Source organism: Cyanistes caeruleus, chromosome 33 (assembly GCF_971803275.1).
Source record: "Cyanistes caeruleus chromosome 33, bCyaCae1.hap1.1, whole genome shotgun sequence".
In the NCBI taxonomy this organism is placed as follows: Eukaryota; Metazoa; Chordata; class Aves; order Passeriformes; family Paridae; genus Cyanistes; species Cyanistes caeruleus.
The window spans coordinates 2338268-2356675 of record NC_141734.1 but is presented as its reverse complement, the minus strand read 5'-3'; the positions used below and the strand labels follow the sequence as shown (position 1 = coordinate 2356675).

Here is an 18408-nt window from a genome sequence, read left to right as displayed (position 1 = left end):
TCTTCGGGCCCCGCCCCCCGCCCCGCGCGGACAATGGGGGTGGGCGTGGCCGCGGGGGCTGCTGGGATCGGGGCGGCCGCGGGTGAGGGGGGGTCCGGGGGGGTCCCGGGGGGGGGGTTTGGGGGCTCGGGGGGGCTTTGGGGGGGCTCGGGGGTCTCTGGGGGGGCGCGGGGGGAGCGCGGGGGTCTCTGGGGGTCCGCGTTTGTGGGTTGGGGTCGCGGGGCGGCTCCGGGGGGTCCCGGGGGGGCTCCGGGTGCGGCGGGGTTGGGGTCGCGAGGGGTCCCCGGGGGTCCCGGGGGGCTCGGGGGGGGGGTTCCGGGGGGCGCTCCCCGCCGTTAATTAGCGCTGATGAGCTCCCGTTAATCAGCGGCACTGCCCCCCCCCCGCAGCTCCGGCAGCGCCGAGGCCGAAGGCTCCGCCCGACCCCTCCCCCTCCTCCTGCCCCGGGCGGGGGTCCCGGTGAGACCCCCCCAAAACCCTCCCCGACCCCGACCCCGAACCCCGAACCCGGACCCCGTGTTTGAGGGGGTCTCGTCCGGGGGTCCCAGGGCCCGCTCGGGGGTCCCGGGACCAGCTCGGGGGTCCCAGGTCTCTCCGGGGGTCCCAGGTCTCTCCGGGGGTCGCTCGGGGGTCCCAGGTCTCTCTCGGGGGTCGCTCGGGGGTCCCATGGCCGAGCCCTTCGGACACTTCACTCACGCCCTGGTGCGGGCGCTGCCGCCCCCGGGGGACCCCCGTGAGGAGGCGCTGGGGGTCGCGGAGCCCCCGGGGCCCGCCCCGGACCCCGCCAAGGCGCGGCGGCAGTGGGGGGTCCTGGGGGGGGTCCTGCGGCAGCGCCTGGGGCTGCAGCTGCTGGAGCTGCCCCCGGCCCGGGGGGGGCTGCGGCCGCTGCTGCTCGAGGAGCTCGTGGTGGTCCAGGGGGGGACGGCGCTGCTCACCCGCCCCCGGCCCCCCCGGCAGCAGGAGGTACCGGGGGGCTGCGGGGGAGCTGGGACCCCCGGGGGGGGGGGGATGGGACCCCCGGGATGGGGGGGTTGGGACCCCAGGGATGGGGGGGCCGGGATCCTTTTGGGGTGGGGGCTGCCCTGAGCTGGGACCCCCGGGGGGAGATGGGGGGTCCTGATTGGGGGTCCCGCATGCCCGGGGGGGCTCTGGGGCTGCACTGGGGGGAGGCTCTGGGGGTGCAGAGGGGGGGTCGTGGCTGATCCCCCCCCCCCCCCGTGACCCCTCCCCAGCTCGGGGGGCTCCGGGAGGTGCTGGAGGCGGGGGGGGGGGCTGCAGTGGGGGGGTCGTGGCTGATCCCCCCCCCCCCGTGACCCCTCCCCAGCTCGGGGGGCTCCGGGAGGTGCTGGAGCAGCACTGGGGGGGGGTCGTGGCTGATCCCCCCCCCCCCGTGACCCCTCCCCAGCTCGGGGGGCTCCGGGAGGTGCTGGAGCAGCTCCAGCTCCGGGTGCTGTCGGTGACGGACGAGGGGGCGGCGCTGGACGGGGGGGACGTTCTGTTCACCGGTGAGTTTTGGGGGGCCCCCCGCCCCCCCGGGACCCCCCCGGGACCCCCCCGGGACCCCTCGGGGGTCCCAACCGCCCCCTGCCCCCCTCCCCAGGCCGGGAATTCTTCGTGGGAATCTCCCCCTGGACCAACCTGCGCGGGGCCGAGGCCGTGGCCGACGCCTTCAGGGTGAGACCCCCGCCCCTTCTGGGGGGGCTTTGGGGACCCCCGGGGGGTTTGGGGGGGTTTAATGGGGCGGTCCGGGGGGTTTTTTGGGGGGGTTCCCGGTGTCTGTGGGGGGTTTCAGGGGGGTTCCCGTTGTCCCGGGGGGGTTTTCAGGGGGTCCTGACCCCCCCCCGCGCCCCCTCCCCAGGATTTCACGGTGTCCACGGTGCCGGTGGGCGGCGGGGGGCGGCTGAAGGGGTTCTGCAGCATGGCAGCCCCCCAGACCATCGCCCACGGCAGCAGCGACGGCGCCCGCAGGGCCATCAAGGTGGGGGGCACGGGGGGCAAAGCCCGGCCCGGGGGGAAATCCCAGTTTGGGGGGAAAAATCCCAGTTTGGGGAAAAATCCCAGTTTGGGGGGAAAAATCCCAGTTTGGGGGGAAAATCCCAGTTTGGGGGGAAATCCCAGTTTGGGGGGGAAATCCCAGTTTGGGGGGCAAAATCCCAGTTTGGGGAAAAATCCCAGTTTGGGGGGAAATCCCAGTTTGGGGAAAAATCCCAGTTTGGGGGGGAAATCCCAGTTTGGGGGGAAAATCCCAGTTTGGGGAAAAATCCCAGTTTGGGGGGGAAATCCCAGTTTGGGGGGAAAAATCCCAGTTTGGGGAAAAATCCCAGTTTGGGGGGAAAAATCCCAGTTTGGGGGGGAAATCCCAGTTTGGGGGGAAAAATCCCAGTTGGGGGGGGGTGTGGGGTGCAGTGGTCAGCCGGTCAGTTTGAGGTGGGGGCGGTGGCCAAGGGGCACTGGAGGGGTCGGGGGCTGGGTCCGAGGGTCACTTTGGGGTGTCTGAGGGTCACTCTGGGGTGTCCGAGGGTCGGTTTGGGATGTCCGAGGGTCACTCCGGGTGTCCGAGGGTCACTCTGGGTGTCCGAGGGTCACTCTGGGGTGTCCGAGGGTCACTTTGGGGTGTCCGAGGGTCACTCCGGGTGTCCGAGGGTCGGTTTGGGATGTCCGAGGGTCACTCCGGGTGTCCGAGGGTCACTCTGGGTGTCCGAGGGTCACTCTGGGTGTCCGAGGGTCACTTTGGGGTGTCCGAGGGTCACTCTGGGTGTCCGAGGGTCACTCTGGGGTGTCCGAGGGTCACTTTGGGGTGTCCGAGGGTCACTTTGGGGTGTCCGAGGGTCACTCTGGGGTGTCCGAGGGTCACTCTGGGTGTCCGAGGGTTGGTTTGGGGTGTCCGAGGGTCACTCCGGGTGTCCGAGGGTCACTCCGGGTGTCCGAGGGTCACTCTGGGTGTCCGAGGGTCACTCCGGGTGTCCGAGGGTCACTCTGGGTGTCCGAGGGTGACTCCAGGTGTCCGAGGGTCACTCTGGGTGTCCGAGGGTCGGTTTGGGATGTCCGAGGGTCACTCTGGGTGTCCGAGGGTCACTCTGGGGTGTCCGGGGGTCACTCTGGGGTGTCCGAGGGTCACTTTGGGGTGTCCGAGGGTCACTCTGGGGTGTCCGAGGGTCACTTTGGGGTGTCCGAGGGTCACTCTGGGTGTCCGAGGGTCACTCTGGGGTGTCCGAGGGTCGGTTTGGGATGTCCGAGGGTCGGTTTGGGATGTCCGAGGGTCACTCCGGGTGTCCGAGGGTCACTCCAGGTGTCCGAGGGTCACTCCGGGTGTCCGAGGGTCACTCTGGGTGTCCGAGGGTGACTCCAGGTGTCCGAGGGTCACTCTGGGTGTCCGAGGGTCACTCCGGGTGTCCGAGGGTCACTCTGGGGTGTCCGAGGGTCACTCCGGGTGTCCGAGGGTCACTCTGGGGTGTCCGAGGGTCACTCTGGGTGTCCCCAGGCCATGGAGCAGCTCTCGGACCACCCGTACTCGCGGCTGGCGCTGCCCGATGACCCGGCCGGGAATTGTCTCTTCTCGCGCCCGGGGGGGCTCCCGGGGGGGGTCCTGCTGCACCGGGGCCCGGAGGAGTTCCCGCGCAGCCAGAAGGTGGGCGTGGCCATGGGCGTGGCCGGGGGAGTGGCGGGGGGGCGTGGCCGGGGGGCGTGGCCCAAGGGTGTGACCAGGGGGCGTGGCCCGGGGGGGGGGTCCTGCTGCACCGGGGCCCGGAGGAGTTCCCGCGCAGCCAGAAGGTGGGCGTGGCCGGGGGCGTGGCTGGGGGAGTGGCCAGGGGGCGTGGCTCGAGGGTGTGACCCGGGGTGTGCCCCAGGGCGTGGCCACTGTGGCGGGAAATGAGCGGGGCTGATTCAGGGCGGGGATTTGAGTGGGCGGAGCTGAGGCTCGGGAAGGGGCGGGGCTGTGGGGAGGAGCCATCGCAGGGCGTGGCCGTGCCCTGATGCCGCCCCGCCCCCCAGGCGTTCCAGAAGGTTCCGGGGGTGTCGCTGGTGCCGCTGGACCTGAGCGAGGCCGCCAAGGTGGGCGGGGCCCTGAGCTCCTGCTGCGTCCTGCTGTGGGCGCGGCCGGGGGGGCGGGGCCAGCTCTGACCACGCCCCTTCCCCTTCCCCAGCGTTCCCATCCTGGGGGCGGGGCCACACGCGAGCCCCACCCCCCCCTTTTTTTAGCTCCGCCCACCCGGCCGCCGCCCCTCCCCCCGCTTTGCCTTAACGAGGCCGCCCGGGACCAAATTACAAAAATCTCTTTTAATTAATGAATTCCATAATTAACGCGTTACTCCGTCTCTGTGGGGGGGAGGGGGAGGGGCGCGTGCAGGGGTGGGGGAGGGGCGGGCGGGGTGGGGGAGGGGTCACAGCGCCCAGGGCAGGCGGAAGGCCTGGGGGGGGAGGGGCGTGCAGTGCGAGGCCTCGAAGTTCTGCAGGTGCTTCTGGGCCTGGGGGAGGGGCGGGAGGGGCGGGGTCAGCGCCGAGGCCACGCCCACCGGCCATCCCCAACCCCCCGGCCACGCCCCCCACTCACCAGGTACAGCGCGAGCTGCCGGCGCTGGGCGGGGCTCAGCTCCTCACCTGGGGAGGGGGCGGGGCCGAGGTCAGGGGTGGGGCAGCCTGGCCACACCCGCGGCCACGCCCAGCCCGCGATTGGATGGTTTACCCAACGCAGCAGCCAATCCCTGCTGGCTCCTCCCACCCCTTTGCCACACCCCCACCCTCCCATTGAATGCTCCTGGCCACACCCCCACCCTCCCATTGGCTGCTCCCGGCCACACTCCCGCCCTCTCATTGGCTGCTCTGGCCACACCCCCACCCTCCCATTGGCTGTTCCCGGCCCCACCCCTGCCCTCTTATTGGTTGCTCCCGGCCCCACCCTGCTCTCCCATTGGCTGCTCCCGCCCCCGGCCCCGCTCTCCCATTGGCTGCTCCCAGCCCCGCCCCTGCTCTCCCATTGGCTGCTCCCGGCCCCGCCCCGCTCTCCCATTGGCTGCTCCCGGCCCCGCCCTGACCGAGGCTCCAGGGGAAGGGGGGGCTGCGGTCGCCGGCGAAGGCCTCGAGCTGCCCCCGGCACCAGCCCTCGTCGGGGGGACAGCGCCCCCAAACCGCGCCTGGGGGGAAAGGGGGCGGGAACCGGGCTGGCACCCCAAAACGGGGCTGGGACCCCAAAACGGGACTGGGACCCCAAAACGGGGCTGGGACCCCAAAGTGGGGACCCCACAATGGGAACGGGGACCCCAAAACGGGAACGGGGACCCCAAACCGCGCCTGGGGGGAAAGGGGGCGGGAACCGGGCTGGAACCCCAAAACGGGGCTGGGACCCCAAAACGGGACTGGGACCCCAAAACGGGGCTGGGACCCCAAAATGGGAACGGGAACTCCGAACCGCGCCTGGGGGGAAAAGGGGGCAGGAACCGGGCTGGAACCCCAAAACGGGGCTGGGACCCCAAAACGGGAATGGGGGGGAAAGGGGGGCGGGAACCAGGCTGGCATCCCAAAACAGGGCTGGGACCCCAAAACGGGGCTGGCACCCCAAAATGGGGACGGGGACCCCAAACTGGGTCTGGCCCCCCCAAACTGGGTCTGGCCCCCCCAAACTGGGTCTGGAGCCCCAAACTGGGTCTGGCCCCCCCAGACCAGGCCCCCCCGCCCGGGTCACTCACTCTCCTCCTCGGGCGTCGCCGCCTGCAGCCACTCCCGCACTGCCTGCAGCCCCTCCTCCACCAGCAGCTTGGGGTACCTGGGGACGGGGGGGTCACACCCTGGGGGGAGCCCCTGGGACCCCCAAAACCCACCTGGGACCCCCAAACCCACCTGGGACCCCCAAACCCACCTGCGAACCCCCCAAACCCACCTGGGACCCCCAGGTACCCCCCCAAACCCACCTGGGACCCCCAAACCCACCTGGGACCCCCCCCAAACCCACCTGGGACCCCCAAACCCACCTGGGACCCCCCCAAACCCACCTGGGACCTCCAGGGACCCCCCCAAACCCACCTGGGAACCCCCCAAACCCACCTGGGATCCCCTGAACAGACCTGGGACCCCCCAAACCATCCCAAGACCCCCCCAAACCAACCTGGGAACCCCCAAACCCCCCCCAGGACCCCCCGAACCGACCTGGAACCCCTCGAACCATCCTGAGACCCCCCCCCAAACCAACACGGGACCCCCAAACTGACCCAAGATGCCCCAACCCCCCCCCCCAGGACCCCCGAACTCCCCCCAGGACCCCCTGAACCGACCTGGAACCCCTCGAACCATCCTGGGACACCCCCCAAACCAACACAGGACCCCCAAACCGACCCGGGACCCCCCGGGGACCCCCCCCAGGACCCCCCAGGACCCCCAAACCCCGCCCAGGACCCCCCCAGGACCCCCCAAACCCCCCCCCAGACCCCCCGGACCCCCGCCCGCTCCCCACCGGTGCTGCAGCAGTTTCAGCAGGAGGTCGTTGCCGCGGTTGGAGGCGATGTCATCGGGGACCCTGCGGGGGGCAGGGGCGTCAGGGGGGTTTTGGGGGTCCCGGGGGGGTTTTGGGGGTCAGGGGGGTTTTGGGGGTCCTGGGGGGTTCAGGGGGGTCCCAGGGGGGTCCCAGGGGGGTTTTGGGGGGTCCCAGGGGGTCCCAGGGGGGTTCAGGGGGTCCCAGGGGGGTTTTGGGGGGGTCCCAGGGGGGTCCCAGGGGGTTTGGGGGGTCCCAGGGGGGTCCCAGGGGGTTTGGGGGGTCCCAGGGGGTTCCAGGGGGGTTTTGGAGGGGTCCCAGGGGGGTCCCAGGGGGTTTTGGGGGGTCCCAGGGGGGTTTTGGGGGGGTCCCAGGGGGGGTCCCAGGGGGTTTGGGGGGTCCCAGGGGGTTTGGGGGGGTCCCAGGGGGGTCCCAGGGAGGTTCAGGGGGTCCCAGGGGGGTCCCAGGGGGTTTTGGGGGGTCCCAGGGGGGGTCCCAGGGGGTTTGGGGGGTCCCAGGGGGTTTGGGGGGGCTCACGTGGTGGTGATGATCTCGTCCTTCGTCCTCCGCACCAGCAGCACCGGGCCCTGGTACCTGGGGGGGTTTGGGGGGGGTTTTGGGGTGTTTTGAGATGTTTTTGGGGCTTTTGGGGTGGTTTTGGGGTGTTTTGGGGTGTTTTGAGGTGTTTTGGGGTGTTTTGGGGTGGTTTTGGGGTGTTTTGGGGTGTTTTGAGGTGTTTTTGGGGTGGTTTTGGGGTGGTTTTTGGGGTGTTTTGGGGTGGTTTTGGGGGTTCTGGGGTGGTTTTGGGGTATTTTGGGATGTTTTGATGTGTTTTTGGGGGTTTTTGGGGTGTTTGGGGTGTTTTTGGGGTGTTTTGAGGTGTTTTTGGGGGTTCTGGGGTGGTTTTGGGGTGTTTTGGGGTGGTTTTGGGGTGTTTTGGGGTGGTTTTGGGGTGTTTTGGGGTGTTTTTGGGGGTTCTGGGGTGGTTTTTGGGGTGTTTTTGGGGTATTTTGGGGTGTTTTTGGGGTGTTTTGGGATGTTTTGAGGTGTTTTTGGGGGTTTTGGGGGTGTTGTGGGGTGGTTTTGGGGTGGTTTTGGGGTGTTTGGGGTGGTTTTGGGGTGTTTTGGGGTGTTTTGGGGTGGTTTTGGGGTGTTTTGGGGTGGTTTTGGGGTGTTTTGAGGTGTTTTTGGGGGTTTCGGGGTGTTTTGGGGTGGTTTTGGGGGTACCTGCAGAGCTGCTCGGCGTTGTTGAGGTTCAGGTGCTCCCGAACCGTTTGTGTCACCAGGTCCCCTGTGGGGGGGGGTGGGTTAAATGCTTGGGGGGGGCTCTGGGGGGCTCTGGGGGGGTTTTTGGGGGGCTCTGGGGGGGTTTTGGGGGGCAGGGGCACTCACGCCAGCTGCGGGGCAGCACCTTCAGCGCCAGCGGCACCAGGTCGTCGAAGGAAGCGTCCAGAACCAGCCCCCCCAGCTCGGGGTACGACATGGCCGCCCAGGTGGCTGGGGGGACACGGGGGGGGGACACGGGGGGTCAGGGGGGGTCAGGGGGGGTCAGAGGGTCCCCACGGGGCTGGGGGGGGGGGGCTCAGAGCCCCCTGAGTGCCCCCCAAAATTCTGTGAGCAGCGTCCCAGTGCTCCCAGTGCCCCCCCAGTGCCCCCCCCACTGCCCCCAGTGCCCCCAAACCCCCCCCAGTGCCCCCCCACTGGCCCCCAGCCCCCCATTGCCCCCAAACCCCCCCACTGCCCCCAAACCCCCCCCAGTGCCCCCCCCACTGCCCCCCAGTGCACTCCCAGTGCCCCCAAACCCCCCCCAGTGCCCCTCCCACTGCCCCCCAGCCCTCCCAGTGACCCCAAACCCCCCCTAGTGACCCCCAGTGCCCCCCAGTGCCCTCCCAGTGACCCCCTGTGCCCTCCCAGCCCCCTCAGTGCCCCCAAACCCCCTCCCAATGACCCCAAACCCCCTCCCAGTGCCCCCCAGTGCCCCCCAGTGCCCCCACTGCCCCCAAACACCCCCCAGTGCCCCCAACCCCCCCCAGTGCCCCCAAACCCCCTCCCAGTCCCCCCAGTGACCCCAAATCCCTCTCGTGCCCCCCCACTGCCCCCCCCACTGCCCCCCAGCCCCCCCACTGCCCCCAAAGCCCCCCCCAGTGCCCTCCCAGTGCCCCCCAGTGACCCCCAAACCCCCCCCCGGCCCCCCCAGTGCCCCCCCAAAGCCCCCCGTACCGGGGAAGCCCCCGATGGACCAGGCGTAGAGGACGATGTTGGGGGCGGGGAAGCGCAGCCGCTGCAGCGCGAAGCGAATCACCACGTCCATGGCGTTGGCCTCGCTCTGCGGCAGGGGAACCCCCTGGGGGGGCCCGGGGGGGGGGCCTGAGACCCCCTGGAAGCACCCCAGAAACCGCCCGGAGCCCGGGAGATACGGGCACCCCAAAAACACCCCAAAAACACCCAAAAAACACCCAAAAACACCCCAAAAACACCCCCAGAAACCGCCCGGAGCCGGGGAGATACGGGCGCCCCAAAACCACCCCAAAAACACCCCAAGAACACCCTGAGACACTCCAAAACACCCCAAAACACCCCAAAAACACCCCCAGAAACCGCCCGGAGCCGGGGAGCCACGGGCACCCCAAAAACACCCCAAAAACACCCCAAAACACCCCAAAAACACCCCAAAACCACCCCAAAAACACCCTGAGACGCCTCAAAACCCCCCAGACACCCCCAGACCCCCCAAGACCCCCCGAAGTCCCCTAGGGTGACCCAGGACACCCCCCAGGACTCCCCAAATTCCCCCCAAACCTCCCCAGGACCCATCAGACCCCCCGGGACCCCCCCAGACACCCCAAAACCCCCCCAGGACCCCCCAAAACCCCCCAGGACCCCCACAGACACTCCCCAAACCCCCCTGGAACCCCCCCCAGGACCCCCCAGACACCTCCAGACCCTCTGAGACCCCCTGGGACCCCCCCAGCCCCCCCTGGAACCCCTCCCTAGGACCCCCCAAACCCTCCCAGGACCCCCCCAGACCCCCCCAGCCCCCCCAGCCCCCCCCAGGAGCCCCCAGACTCACGGTGCTGCCGCCGAAGCCGGGGTGGTTCCAGCCCAGCACCGAGTACCCGGCTGGGGGGGGACACGGGGGGGTCACGGGGGGGACACGGGGGGGTCACGGGGGGGACACGGGGGGGACACGGGGGGGTCACGGGGGGGTCACGGGGGGGACACGGGGGGGTCACGGGGGGGACACGGGGGGGTCACGGGGGGGACACCGGGGGGTCACGGGGGGGTCACGGGGGGGACACGGGGGGGTCACGGCGGCTCCGGGGGGGCTTCGGACCCCCCAAAACGAGGGGGAGGGGCCCAAAGCAGCAGGGACCCCCCCCCCCAGAAGGAGGTGGTGCAGTCCAGGGCCTCCCCCCCCACCCCCAGCCAGGCTGAGATGGACCGGCCCAAAACCCCCAAAATCCCCCCAAATTCCAACCCCAAACCCCCCAAAATCCCCCAAAATCCTCCCAAATTCCAACCCCAAACCCCCCAAAATCCCCCAAAATTCCAACCCCAAATCCGCCCAAATTCCAACCCTAAACCCCCCCAAAGTCCTCCCCAAATCCCCCAAATCCCCCCTACCCAAATCCCCCAAAATCCCCCCAAATTCCAACCCCAAATCCCCCAAAATCCCCCAAAATCCTCCCCAATTCCAACCCCAAATCCCCCCAAAATCCAAATCCCCCAAATCCCCCCTACCCAAATCCCCCCAAAATCCCCCAAAATCCTCCCCAATTCCAACCCCAAATCCCCCAAAATCCAACCCCAAATCCCCCAAATTCCAACCCCAAATCCCCCCTACCCAAAACCCCCAAAATCCAAATCCCCCCAAAATCCTCCCCAATTCCAACCCCAAATCCCCCCAAAATCCTCCCCAAAATCCCCCAAATCCCCCCTACCCAAATACCCCCAAAATCCTCCCAAAATCCTCCCAAATTCCGACCCCAACTCCCCCCAAAATCCTCCCCAAATTCTCCCCAATTCCAACCCCGAACCCCCCAAAACCGGGGAACCCCCAAGCGAGGACCCCGAAACCCCCCCCGACCCCACTCGGGGCCTTTGGGGGCATTTTGGGGACCCCAGTGGGAATTTTGGGACCCCAAGGAGAATTTTGGGGACCCCAGGGGGAATTTTGGGGACCCCAAGGGGAATTTGGGGACCCCAAGGGGAATTTTGGGACCCCAGGGGGAATTTTGGGGACCCCAAGGGGAATTTGGGGACCCCAAGGGGAATTTTGGGACCCCAGGGAGAATTTTGGGGACCCCAGGGGGAATTTTGGGGACCCCAAGGGGAATTTTGGGACCCCAGGAGGAATTTTGGGGACCCCAAGGAGAATTTTGGGACCCCAGGGGGAATTTTGGGGACCCCAAGGAGAATTTTGGGACCCCAGGGGGAATTTTGGGGACCCCAAGGAGAATTTGGGGACCCCAAGGGGAATTTTGGGACCCCAGGAGGAATTTTGGGGACCCCAAGGAGAATTTTGGGACCCCAGGGGGAATTTTGGGGACCCCAAGGAGAATTTTGGGACCCCAGGGGGAATTTTAGGGACCCCAAGGGGAATTTTGGGGACCCCAAGGGGAATTTTGGGGACCCCAAGAGGAATTTTGGGGACCCCAGGGGGAATTTTGGGACCCCAAGGAGAATTTTGGGGACCCCAAGGGGAATTTTGGGGACCCCAAGGGGAATTTGGGGACCCCAAGGTGATTCCGGGTGATTCCGGGGGGGGTTCTGGGGGTCCCGGGAGCTCTGGGTGGTTCCCGGGGGTCCCGGGGGCATTTTTGGGGTGCCAGGGGTGTTTTGGGGGGTCTCTCGTACCCTCCAGGGGGGTGCACACGCACCCCACCTCGTAGAACCCAGCGTTGCCCTCGCAGCAAATCACCTGGGGGGGGGAGCGGGGTCAGAGCCCCCCGGGACCCCCCGGGACCCCCAAACCCCCCCAGGGACCCCCCAAACCCCCCGGGACCCCCAAACCACCCAGGGACCCCCCAAACCCCCCGGGACCCCCAAACCCCCTGGGACCCCCAAAGCCTCCCCAGGGACCCCCACCCAGGGACCCCCAAACCCCCCGGGACCCCCAAACCCCCCTGGGACCCCCATGACCCCCTGGGACCCCCACCCGGGACCCCCAGAGATCCCCCCCAAGCCCCCCCAGGACCTCTAGGACCCCCCAAACCCTCCCCAGGACCCCCCAAATCTCTCCAGGACCCCCAATCTCCCCCCAGGACCCCCCCAGGACCCCCCAGTTTCCCCCCAGCCCCCCAGGACCCCTCCCCAGCCCCCCAGGACCCCTCCCCAGCCCCCCAGGACCCCCCAGTTTCCCCCCAGCCCCCCAGGACCCCTCCCCAGCCCCCCAGGACCCCCCAGTTTCCCCCCAGCCCCCCAGGACCCCTCCCCAGCCCCCCCCAGGACCCCCCAAATCTCCCCAGGACCCCCCCAAACCCCCCCAGCTCCCCCCCAGCCCCCCCAGGACCCCCCCAAACCCTCCCCAGCCCCCCCCAGCCCCTCCCCAGCCCCCCAAGACCCCTCCCCAGTCCCCCAGGACCCCCCAGGATTCCCCCAGGACCCCCCCAAACCCTCCCCAGCCCCCCCCAGCCCCTCCCCAGCCCCCCAGGACCCCCCAGGACCCCCCCAGGACCCCCCCAAACCCTCCCCAGCCCCCCCCCAGCCCCCCAGGACCCCTCCCCACCAGGGTGTCCCCGCGGGGGTCGCGCCCGCGCCGGTCGATCACCATGGCGTCGATCTCGTTGCCATCGCAGGCCACCAGCTTGGCCCGCTGGCCACCGAACTGCGGGAGGGGGGGGACAGGGCTGGGGGGTCCTGGGGGGGGCTGGGGGGGGGTTCTGGGGGGGGTTGGGGGGTCCTGGGGGGGGTTGGGGGGGGCTGGGGGGGTTTGGGGGAGACTGGGAGGGTCCTGGGGGATTTGGGGGGGTCCTGGGGGGGTCCTGGGGGGGTTTGGGGGAGACTGGGAGGGTCCTGGGGGATTTGGGGGGGTCCTGGGGGGTTTGGGGGGGGTCCTGGGGGATCCTGGGGGGGTTTGGGGGGTCCTGGGGGGGGTTGGGGAGGGGTTTGGGGGTCCTGGGGGGTCACTGAGGGTCCCTGGGGGGGGGCTGGGGGGGTCCTAGGGGGGTTTGGGGGTCCTGGGGGGGGTTTGGGGGGTCCTGGGGGGTCCTAGGGGGGTTTGGGGGGGGGTTTGGGGGGTCCTGGGTGGGGCTGGGGGTCCCTGGGGGAGTTTGGGGGGGGTCCTGGGGGGTCCCTGGGGGGATTTGGGGTTGATTTCGGGGTCTCACCTGCTCGATGAGCCTCGCCTGGCCCTGCAGCAGGGCGGGGCAGGATTTGGGGTGTATTTTGGGATATTTTGGGGTGTTTTTGGGGTCTCACCTGCTCGATCAGCCTCGCCTGGCCCTGCAGCAGGGCGGGGCAGGATTTGGGGCAGGTTTTGGGGCAGGATTTGGGGTGATTTCAGGTGATTTTGGGTCTCACCTGCTCGATGAGCCTCGCCTGGCCCTGCAGCAGGGCGGGGCAGGATTTGGGGTGTATTTTGGGGTGATTTCAGGTGATTTTGGGTCTCACCTGCTCGATGAGCCTCGCCTGGCCCTGCAGCAGGGCGGGGCAGGATTTGGGGTGTATTTTGGGGTGTATTTTGGGGTGATTTCAGGTGATTTTGGGGCTCACCTGTTCAATCAGCCTTGCCTGGCCCTGCAGCAGGGCGGGGCAGGTTTTGGGGTGGATTTTGGGGTGATTTTGGGGTGATTTCAGGTGTTTTTGGGCTCTCACCTGCTCGATGAGCCTCGCCTGGCCCTGCAGCAGGGCGGGGAGCAGCGCTCGCTGCAGGAGCCGCACGGAGCCCGGGAACAGCATCCGACGGCCCAGAGTGCGCGCCAGGAGCAGCCTGGGGACACGCCCAGGGGCGGGGTCAGGACAGACACACCCATGGGGACACGCCCAGGGGCGGGGTCAGTGGGACACACCCATGGGGACACACCCAGGGGCGGGGCCAGGACAGACACACCCAGAGTGCACGCCAGGAGCAGCCTGGGGACACGCCCGGGGGCGGGGTTAGTGTGACACACCCATGGGGACACACCCAGGGGCGGGGTCAGGACAGACACACCCAGAGTGCGCGCCAGGAGCAGCCTGGGGACACGCCCAGGGGCGGGGTCAGGACAGACACACCCATGGGGACACACCCAGGGGCGGGGCCAGGACAGACACACCCAGAGTGCGCGCCAGGAGCAGCCTGGGGACACGCCCGGGGGTGGGGCCAGGGTCAGGACACGCCCGGGGGCGGGGTCAGGACAGACACACCCAGAGTGCGCGCCAGGAGCAGCCTGGGGACACGCCTGGGGGCGGGGTCAGTGGGACACACCCAGGGGCGGGGTCAGTGGGACACACCCAGGGGGACACGCCCAGGGGTGTGGTCAGTGGGACACACCCATGGGGACACGCCCGGGGGCGGGGTCAGTGTGACACACCCAGAGTGCGCGCCAGGAGCAGCCTGGGGACACGCCCGGGGGCGGGGCCAGGGTCAGGACACGCCCAGGGGCGGGGTCAGGACAGACACACCCAGAGTGCGCGCCAGGAGCAGCCTGGGGACACGCCCGGGGGCGGGGCCAGGGTCAGGACACGCCCAGGGAGACACACCCAGGGGCAGGGTCACTGGGACACACCCAGGGGCAGGGTCAGTGAGACACACCCATGGGGACACGCCCAGGGGCGGGGTCAGTGGGACACACCCATGGGGCGTGGTCAGTGGGACACACCCGGGGGAAACGCCCAGGGGCGGAGTCAGTTGGACACACCTATGGGGCGGGGCTGGCTGCCCCACCCATTCCCCTCCCACACCCAACCAGCTCCTTTCCCCCGACCACGCCCCCTCATGCCCCGCCCCACGACCCCACCCTCCTTAGCCCCACCCCCAGCAAGCCCCGCCCACCTGATGACGGCGCACGGAAGCTTCCGGAGCGCCCCCAGGAGCCCCCGGGAGCCCCCCCGGGGCCGGGGGGGGCTGCGGAGCAGCGGCACCGCCCGGGCCCCGCCCCTGCAGGTGAGAGGGGTCAGGGGAGGGGGCGACGGGGGGAGTCTGGGGGGGGCCCAGGGCTGCTCTGGGGGGCTTGGGGGGGGTTCCCAGGGGGGGTTTAGGGGGTCCCGGGGGGGTCTCAAGGGGTCCCAAGGGGTCCCAGGGGCTCTCAGGAGAGTCCCAGGGGGGGTTTAGGGGGTCCCAGGGGGGGTTTAGGGGTTCCCAGGGGTGTCCCAGGGGTTCCCAGGGGGTCCCAGGGGTTCCCAGGGGTCCCAGGGGGTCCCAGGGGTTCTCAGGGGGTCCCAGGGGGTCCCAGGGGTTCCCAGGGGGTCCCAGGGGTTCCCAGGGGTCCCAGGGGGTCTCAGGGGGTCCCAGGGGTCCCCGGGGGTCCCAGACCAGGCGGGGCCGGCGCTGTCCCAGCGGAAGTCCACGGGCCAGCTGCGGAAGTCGAAGGTGTAGAGGCCGAGCTTGCGCTGGGGGAGGGGCGAGAAGGGAGACCTGAGCCCCCTCCCCCGCAGCCCCCGGGGGTCTCTGGGGGGTCCCCGAGCCCCTCACGGGGTCCCTGGGGGGTTACCAAGCCCCTCCTGGGGGTCCCTGGGGGTCTCTAGGTGTCCCCAAGGCCCTCCCGAGGTCCCTGGAGGGTCCCTGAGCCCCTCCCGGGGGTCCCTGGGGGTCTCTGGGGGTCCCTGAGCCCCTCCCGAGGTCCCTGGGGGTTCCCAAGCCCCTCCCGGGGAACCCCAAGCCCCTCCCAGGATCTCTGGGGGTCCCAAGCTCCCCCTGGGGGTCCCCGAGTCCCTCCCATGGGTCCCTGGGGGTCCCCGAGTCCCTCCTGGGGGTCCCTGGGGGTCCCTGAGTTCCTCCTGGGGGTCCCTGAGCCCCCCCCGGGGGTCCCCGTGCCCCCCCGAGCCCCCCGAGCGCCCCCGAGCCCCCCCAGCCCCCCCAGCCCACCTTGCTCTCGGGGGTCCCGGAGCGGTGGCTCTCCTCCAGCGCCGCCAGGAACTCCCGGTACTGGGGGTTGCTCCAGCGGCCCAGCCCTGCGGGGAGGGGGTCCCGGGGGTCCCGGGGGGGCTCAGGGGGGTCCCGGGGGGGTCCCGGGGGGTCAGGGGGTCCCTCAAAGCCCCCTCACCTCGCAGGCAGGCCACGCCCGCCAGCAGCAGCCCCAGGGTGGCGGCGCAGTGCGACAGGGGAACCACGCGGGACACGGTCAGCAGCCCTGGGGGGACCCCGAAACGGCTCCAGAGAGCCCGAAAATAACACCAGAGACCCCAAAACAGCCCCGAAAACAGCTCCAGAGAGCCCAAAAACAACCCCAGGGACCCCAAAAATAACCCCAGAGACCCCAAAATAGCCCTGAAACAGCACCAGAGAGCCCGAAAACAGCACCAGAGACCCCAAAAATAACCCCAGGGACCCCAAAAACAGCTCCAGAGAGCCCGAAAATAACCCCAGGGACCCCAAAACTGCCCCGAAACAGCTCCAGAGAGCCCGAAACAGCACCAGGGACCCCAAAAACAGCACCAGAGACCCCGAAACTGCCCTGAAACAGCTCCAGAGAGCCCGAAAATAACCCCAGGGACCCCAAAAATAACCCCAGGGACCCCAAAAACAGCACCAGGGACCCCAAAAACAGCACCAGAGTCCCCAAAAACAGCTCCAGAGAGCCCGAAACAGCACCAGAGAGCCCGAAAATAACCCCAGGGACCCCAAAAATAACCCCAGAGACCCCAAAACTGCCCCGAGACAGCTCCAGAGAGCCCGAAACAGCACCAGGGACCCCGAAAACAGCACCAGAGAGCCCAAAAACAGCACCAGAGAGCCCGAAACAGCTCCAGAGAGCCCAAAAATAACCCCAGGGACCCCAAAAACAGCTCCAGAGAGCCCGAAACAGCACCCCAGAGACCCCAAAACTGCCCCAAAACAACTCCAGAGAGCCCAAAACAGCACCAGAGAGCCCAAAAACAGCTCCAGAGAGCCCGAAAATAACCCCAGGGACCCCAAAAACAGCACCAGAGACCCCAAAATAGCCCCAAAACAGCCCCGGAGACCCCGAAACTGCCCCGGAGACCCCCGATCCCCCCCCCCCGCTGCTCCAAGACCCCCAGAGAGCCCCAGACGCCCCCGGCCCAATCCAGGACCCCCCGCCGTTCCCAGACTGCAGCCCCGGGACCCCCCGGAGCCCCCTGAGCCCCCCGGGACTCGGAACCCCACCGGAACCCCCCGGTACCCCCGGAACCGCCCCGGTACCCCCCGCACCTTTCCGGTACAGGTAGAGCACGGCGAGCGGCGAGGCGTAGCACGAGATGGACCAGAGCACCGAGGCCTGCGGGACCCCCGGAGCGCTGAGACCCCCGGGGGGGGATACCGGGGGGGGATACCGGGGGTACCGGGGGGGGATACCGGGGGTACCGGGGGGGTTACCGGGGGGGTACCGGGGGTTACCGGGGGGGTCCCGGGGGGTCCCCCCGCGCTCACCAGCGCCAGCACGCTGTCCGTGTGCTTCTCCAGCCCCCGCGGTTGGTAGTACGAGTCCTGAGGGGGCACGGGGGGCTCAGCGCGGGGCCGGGGGCTCCGCCGCCCCCCGCCGTTCCCATGGCAACCGGACCCCCCGCCTCACCCAGGCCGGCTCCCCGCGCTCGCTCCCCGCGCTCTCCGTGCCCCGCGGCCCCGCCGGGCTCCCCGCGGCGGCGGGGGCCAGGCGGGGCCGGTGGACCCGGTAGAGCCGCGGGCCCAGGACGCAGCTGAGGAGCTTCGCCATGATGGCGGCGCCGGAAGTGGCGGCGCTTCCGTCAAACGGCGCTTCCGGGGCGGGGCCATGGGCGGGGATTGCGCGGGAAGCCCCGCCCACGGGGCGGGGTCATGGTAATGAGGGCGGGATTTTAAAAATGGCGGCGTTGTCATGGGAACGGGGGCGGGACAAAATGGCGGCGTTGTCATGGGAACAGGGGCGGGACAAAATGGCGCCGTTGTCATGGGAACGGGGAGAGCCGCTGTGAAAACGTCTCGAAATTCCCCAAAAGCGGAGGAAATTGCCCCAAAATCCAGCGAAAAGGGCGGGAATGGGGCAAAGAGACCTCAAAAGCGGCTGGAGTTAACCCAAAACTGCCTAAAGTGACACCAAAACCGGCCTGGAATGCAGCAAATCCAGCCAAAATCAATCAAAATCGGCTTGGAACGACCCCAAAACCTTCCTGAAGCAGCTGGAATTGCCCCAAAATAATACATCAAACAACCTGAAACCCTTCGAAACCACTTAAATCACCCAACGACCCCAAAACCACCCACAACAGCCCCAAAATGCTCAAAATCTGCCCAAGACGACCCAAACCCAGCCCCAAACCCCCCCAAAAGGCCGAAACCGTCCCCAAAGCCCCAAAACAGCCCCAAAATAGGCTCAGATCCCCCCAAACCCCCCCAAAACCAGCCCTAAACTCCCCAAATCCCCAAAACCATCCCCAAAATGGGCTCAGACCCCCCCAAAACCCCCAAATCCCCCTAAACCCCCCCAAACCATCCCCAGTCCCCCCCAAACCAGCCCCAAACCAGCCCCAAGATGGGCTCAGACCCCCCCAAACCCCCCAAATGAACCCCAAACCCCCCCAAAACAGCCCCAAAACGGGCTCAGATCCCCCCAAAGTCCCCCAAATCCCCCTAAAGCCCCCCAAACCAGCCCCAAACTCCCCAAACCCCCCCAAACCATCCCAAATCCCCCCCAAACCGCCCCAAAACAGCCCCAATCCCCCCCAAAACATCCCCAAAATAGGCTCAGATCCCCCCAAAGTCCCCCAAATCCCCCTAAAGTCCCTAAACCAGCCCCAAACCAGACCCAAACTCCCCAAACCAGCCCCAAACCAGCCCCAAAATGGGCTCAGATCCCCCCAAAGTCCCC

At 68.8% G+C, this 18408-nt stretch overlaps 2 protein-coding genes across 5 annotated transcripts; one reads left to right on the top strand and one right to left on the bottom strand.

The window, feature by feature from the left end:
- The first annotated feature begins 34 nt into the window (after positions 1 to 34).
- Positions 35 to 4295, top strand: DDAH2 (DDAH family member 2, ADMA-independent). Of its 4 annotated transcripts, XM_086870809.1 has the most exons (8): positions 35 to 82; positions 390 to 607; positions 638 to 963; positions 1406 to 1505; positions 1601 to 1674; positions 1859 to 1978; positions 3482 to 3628; positions 3994 to 4295. In XM_086870809.1, exons 3-8 carry the CDS (start codon positions 667 to 669, stop codon positions 4120 to 4122), a joined length of 867 nt encoding a protein of 288 aa, XP_086726935.1. In that variant the 5' UTR covers positions 35 to 82; positions 390 to 607; positions 638 to 666; the 3' UTR covers positions 4123 to 4295. The 4 variants fall into 4 exon arrangements, with proteins under 4 accessions (XP_086726935.1, XP_086726933.1, XP_086726936.1 ...); XM_086870807.1 differs by having other exon boundaries at positions 390 to 963; XM_086870810.1 differs by lacking the exon at positions 1859 to 1978 and having other exon boundaries at positions 390 to 963.
- ABHD16A (abhydrolase domain containing 16A, phospholipase) lies at positions 4264 to 17304 on the bottom strand. Its single transcript, XM_086870779.1, has 20 exons — positions 17137 to 17304; positions 16995 to 17051; positions 16776 to 16842; positions 15649 to 15735; positions 15471 to 15556; positions 14919 to 14995; positions 14439 to 14543; positions 13280 to 13394; positions 12192 to 12290; positions 11321 to 11384; positions 9534 to 9583; positions 8684 to 8807; positions 7856 to 7960; positions 7691 to 7754; positions 7001 to 7057; positions 6446 to 6508; positions 5685 to 5761; positions 5034 to 5132; positions 4553 to 4599; positions 4264 to 4466 (listed from the first exon to the last, which is right to left on the bottom strand). Exons 1-20 carry the CDS (start codon positions 17275 to 17277, stop codon positions 4383 to 4385), a joined length of 1668 nt encoding a protein of 555 aa, XP_086726905.1. The 5' UTR covers positions 17278 to 17304; the 3' UTR covers positions 4264 to 4382.
- Positions 17305 to 18408: the final 1104 nt, after the last annotated feature.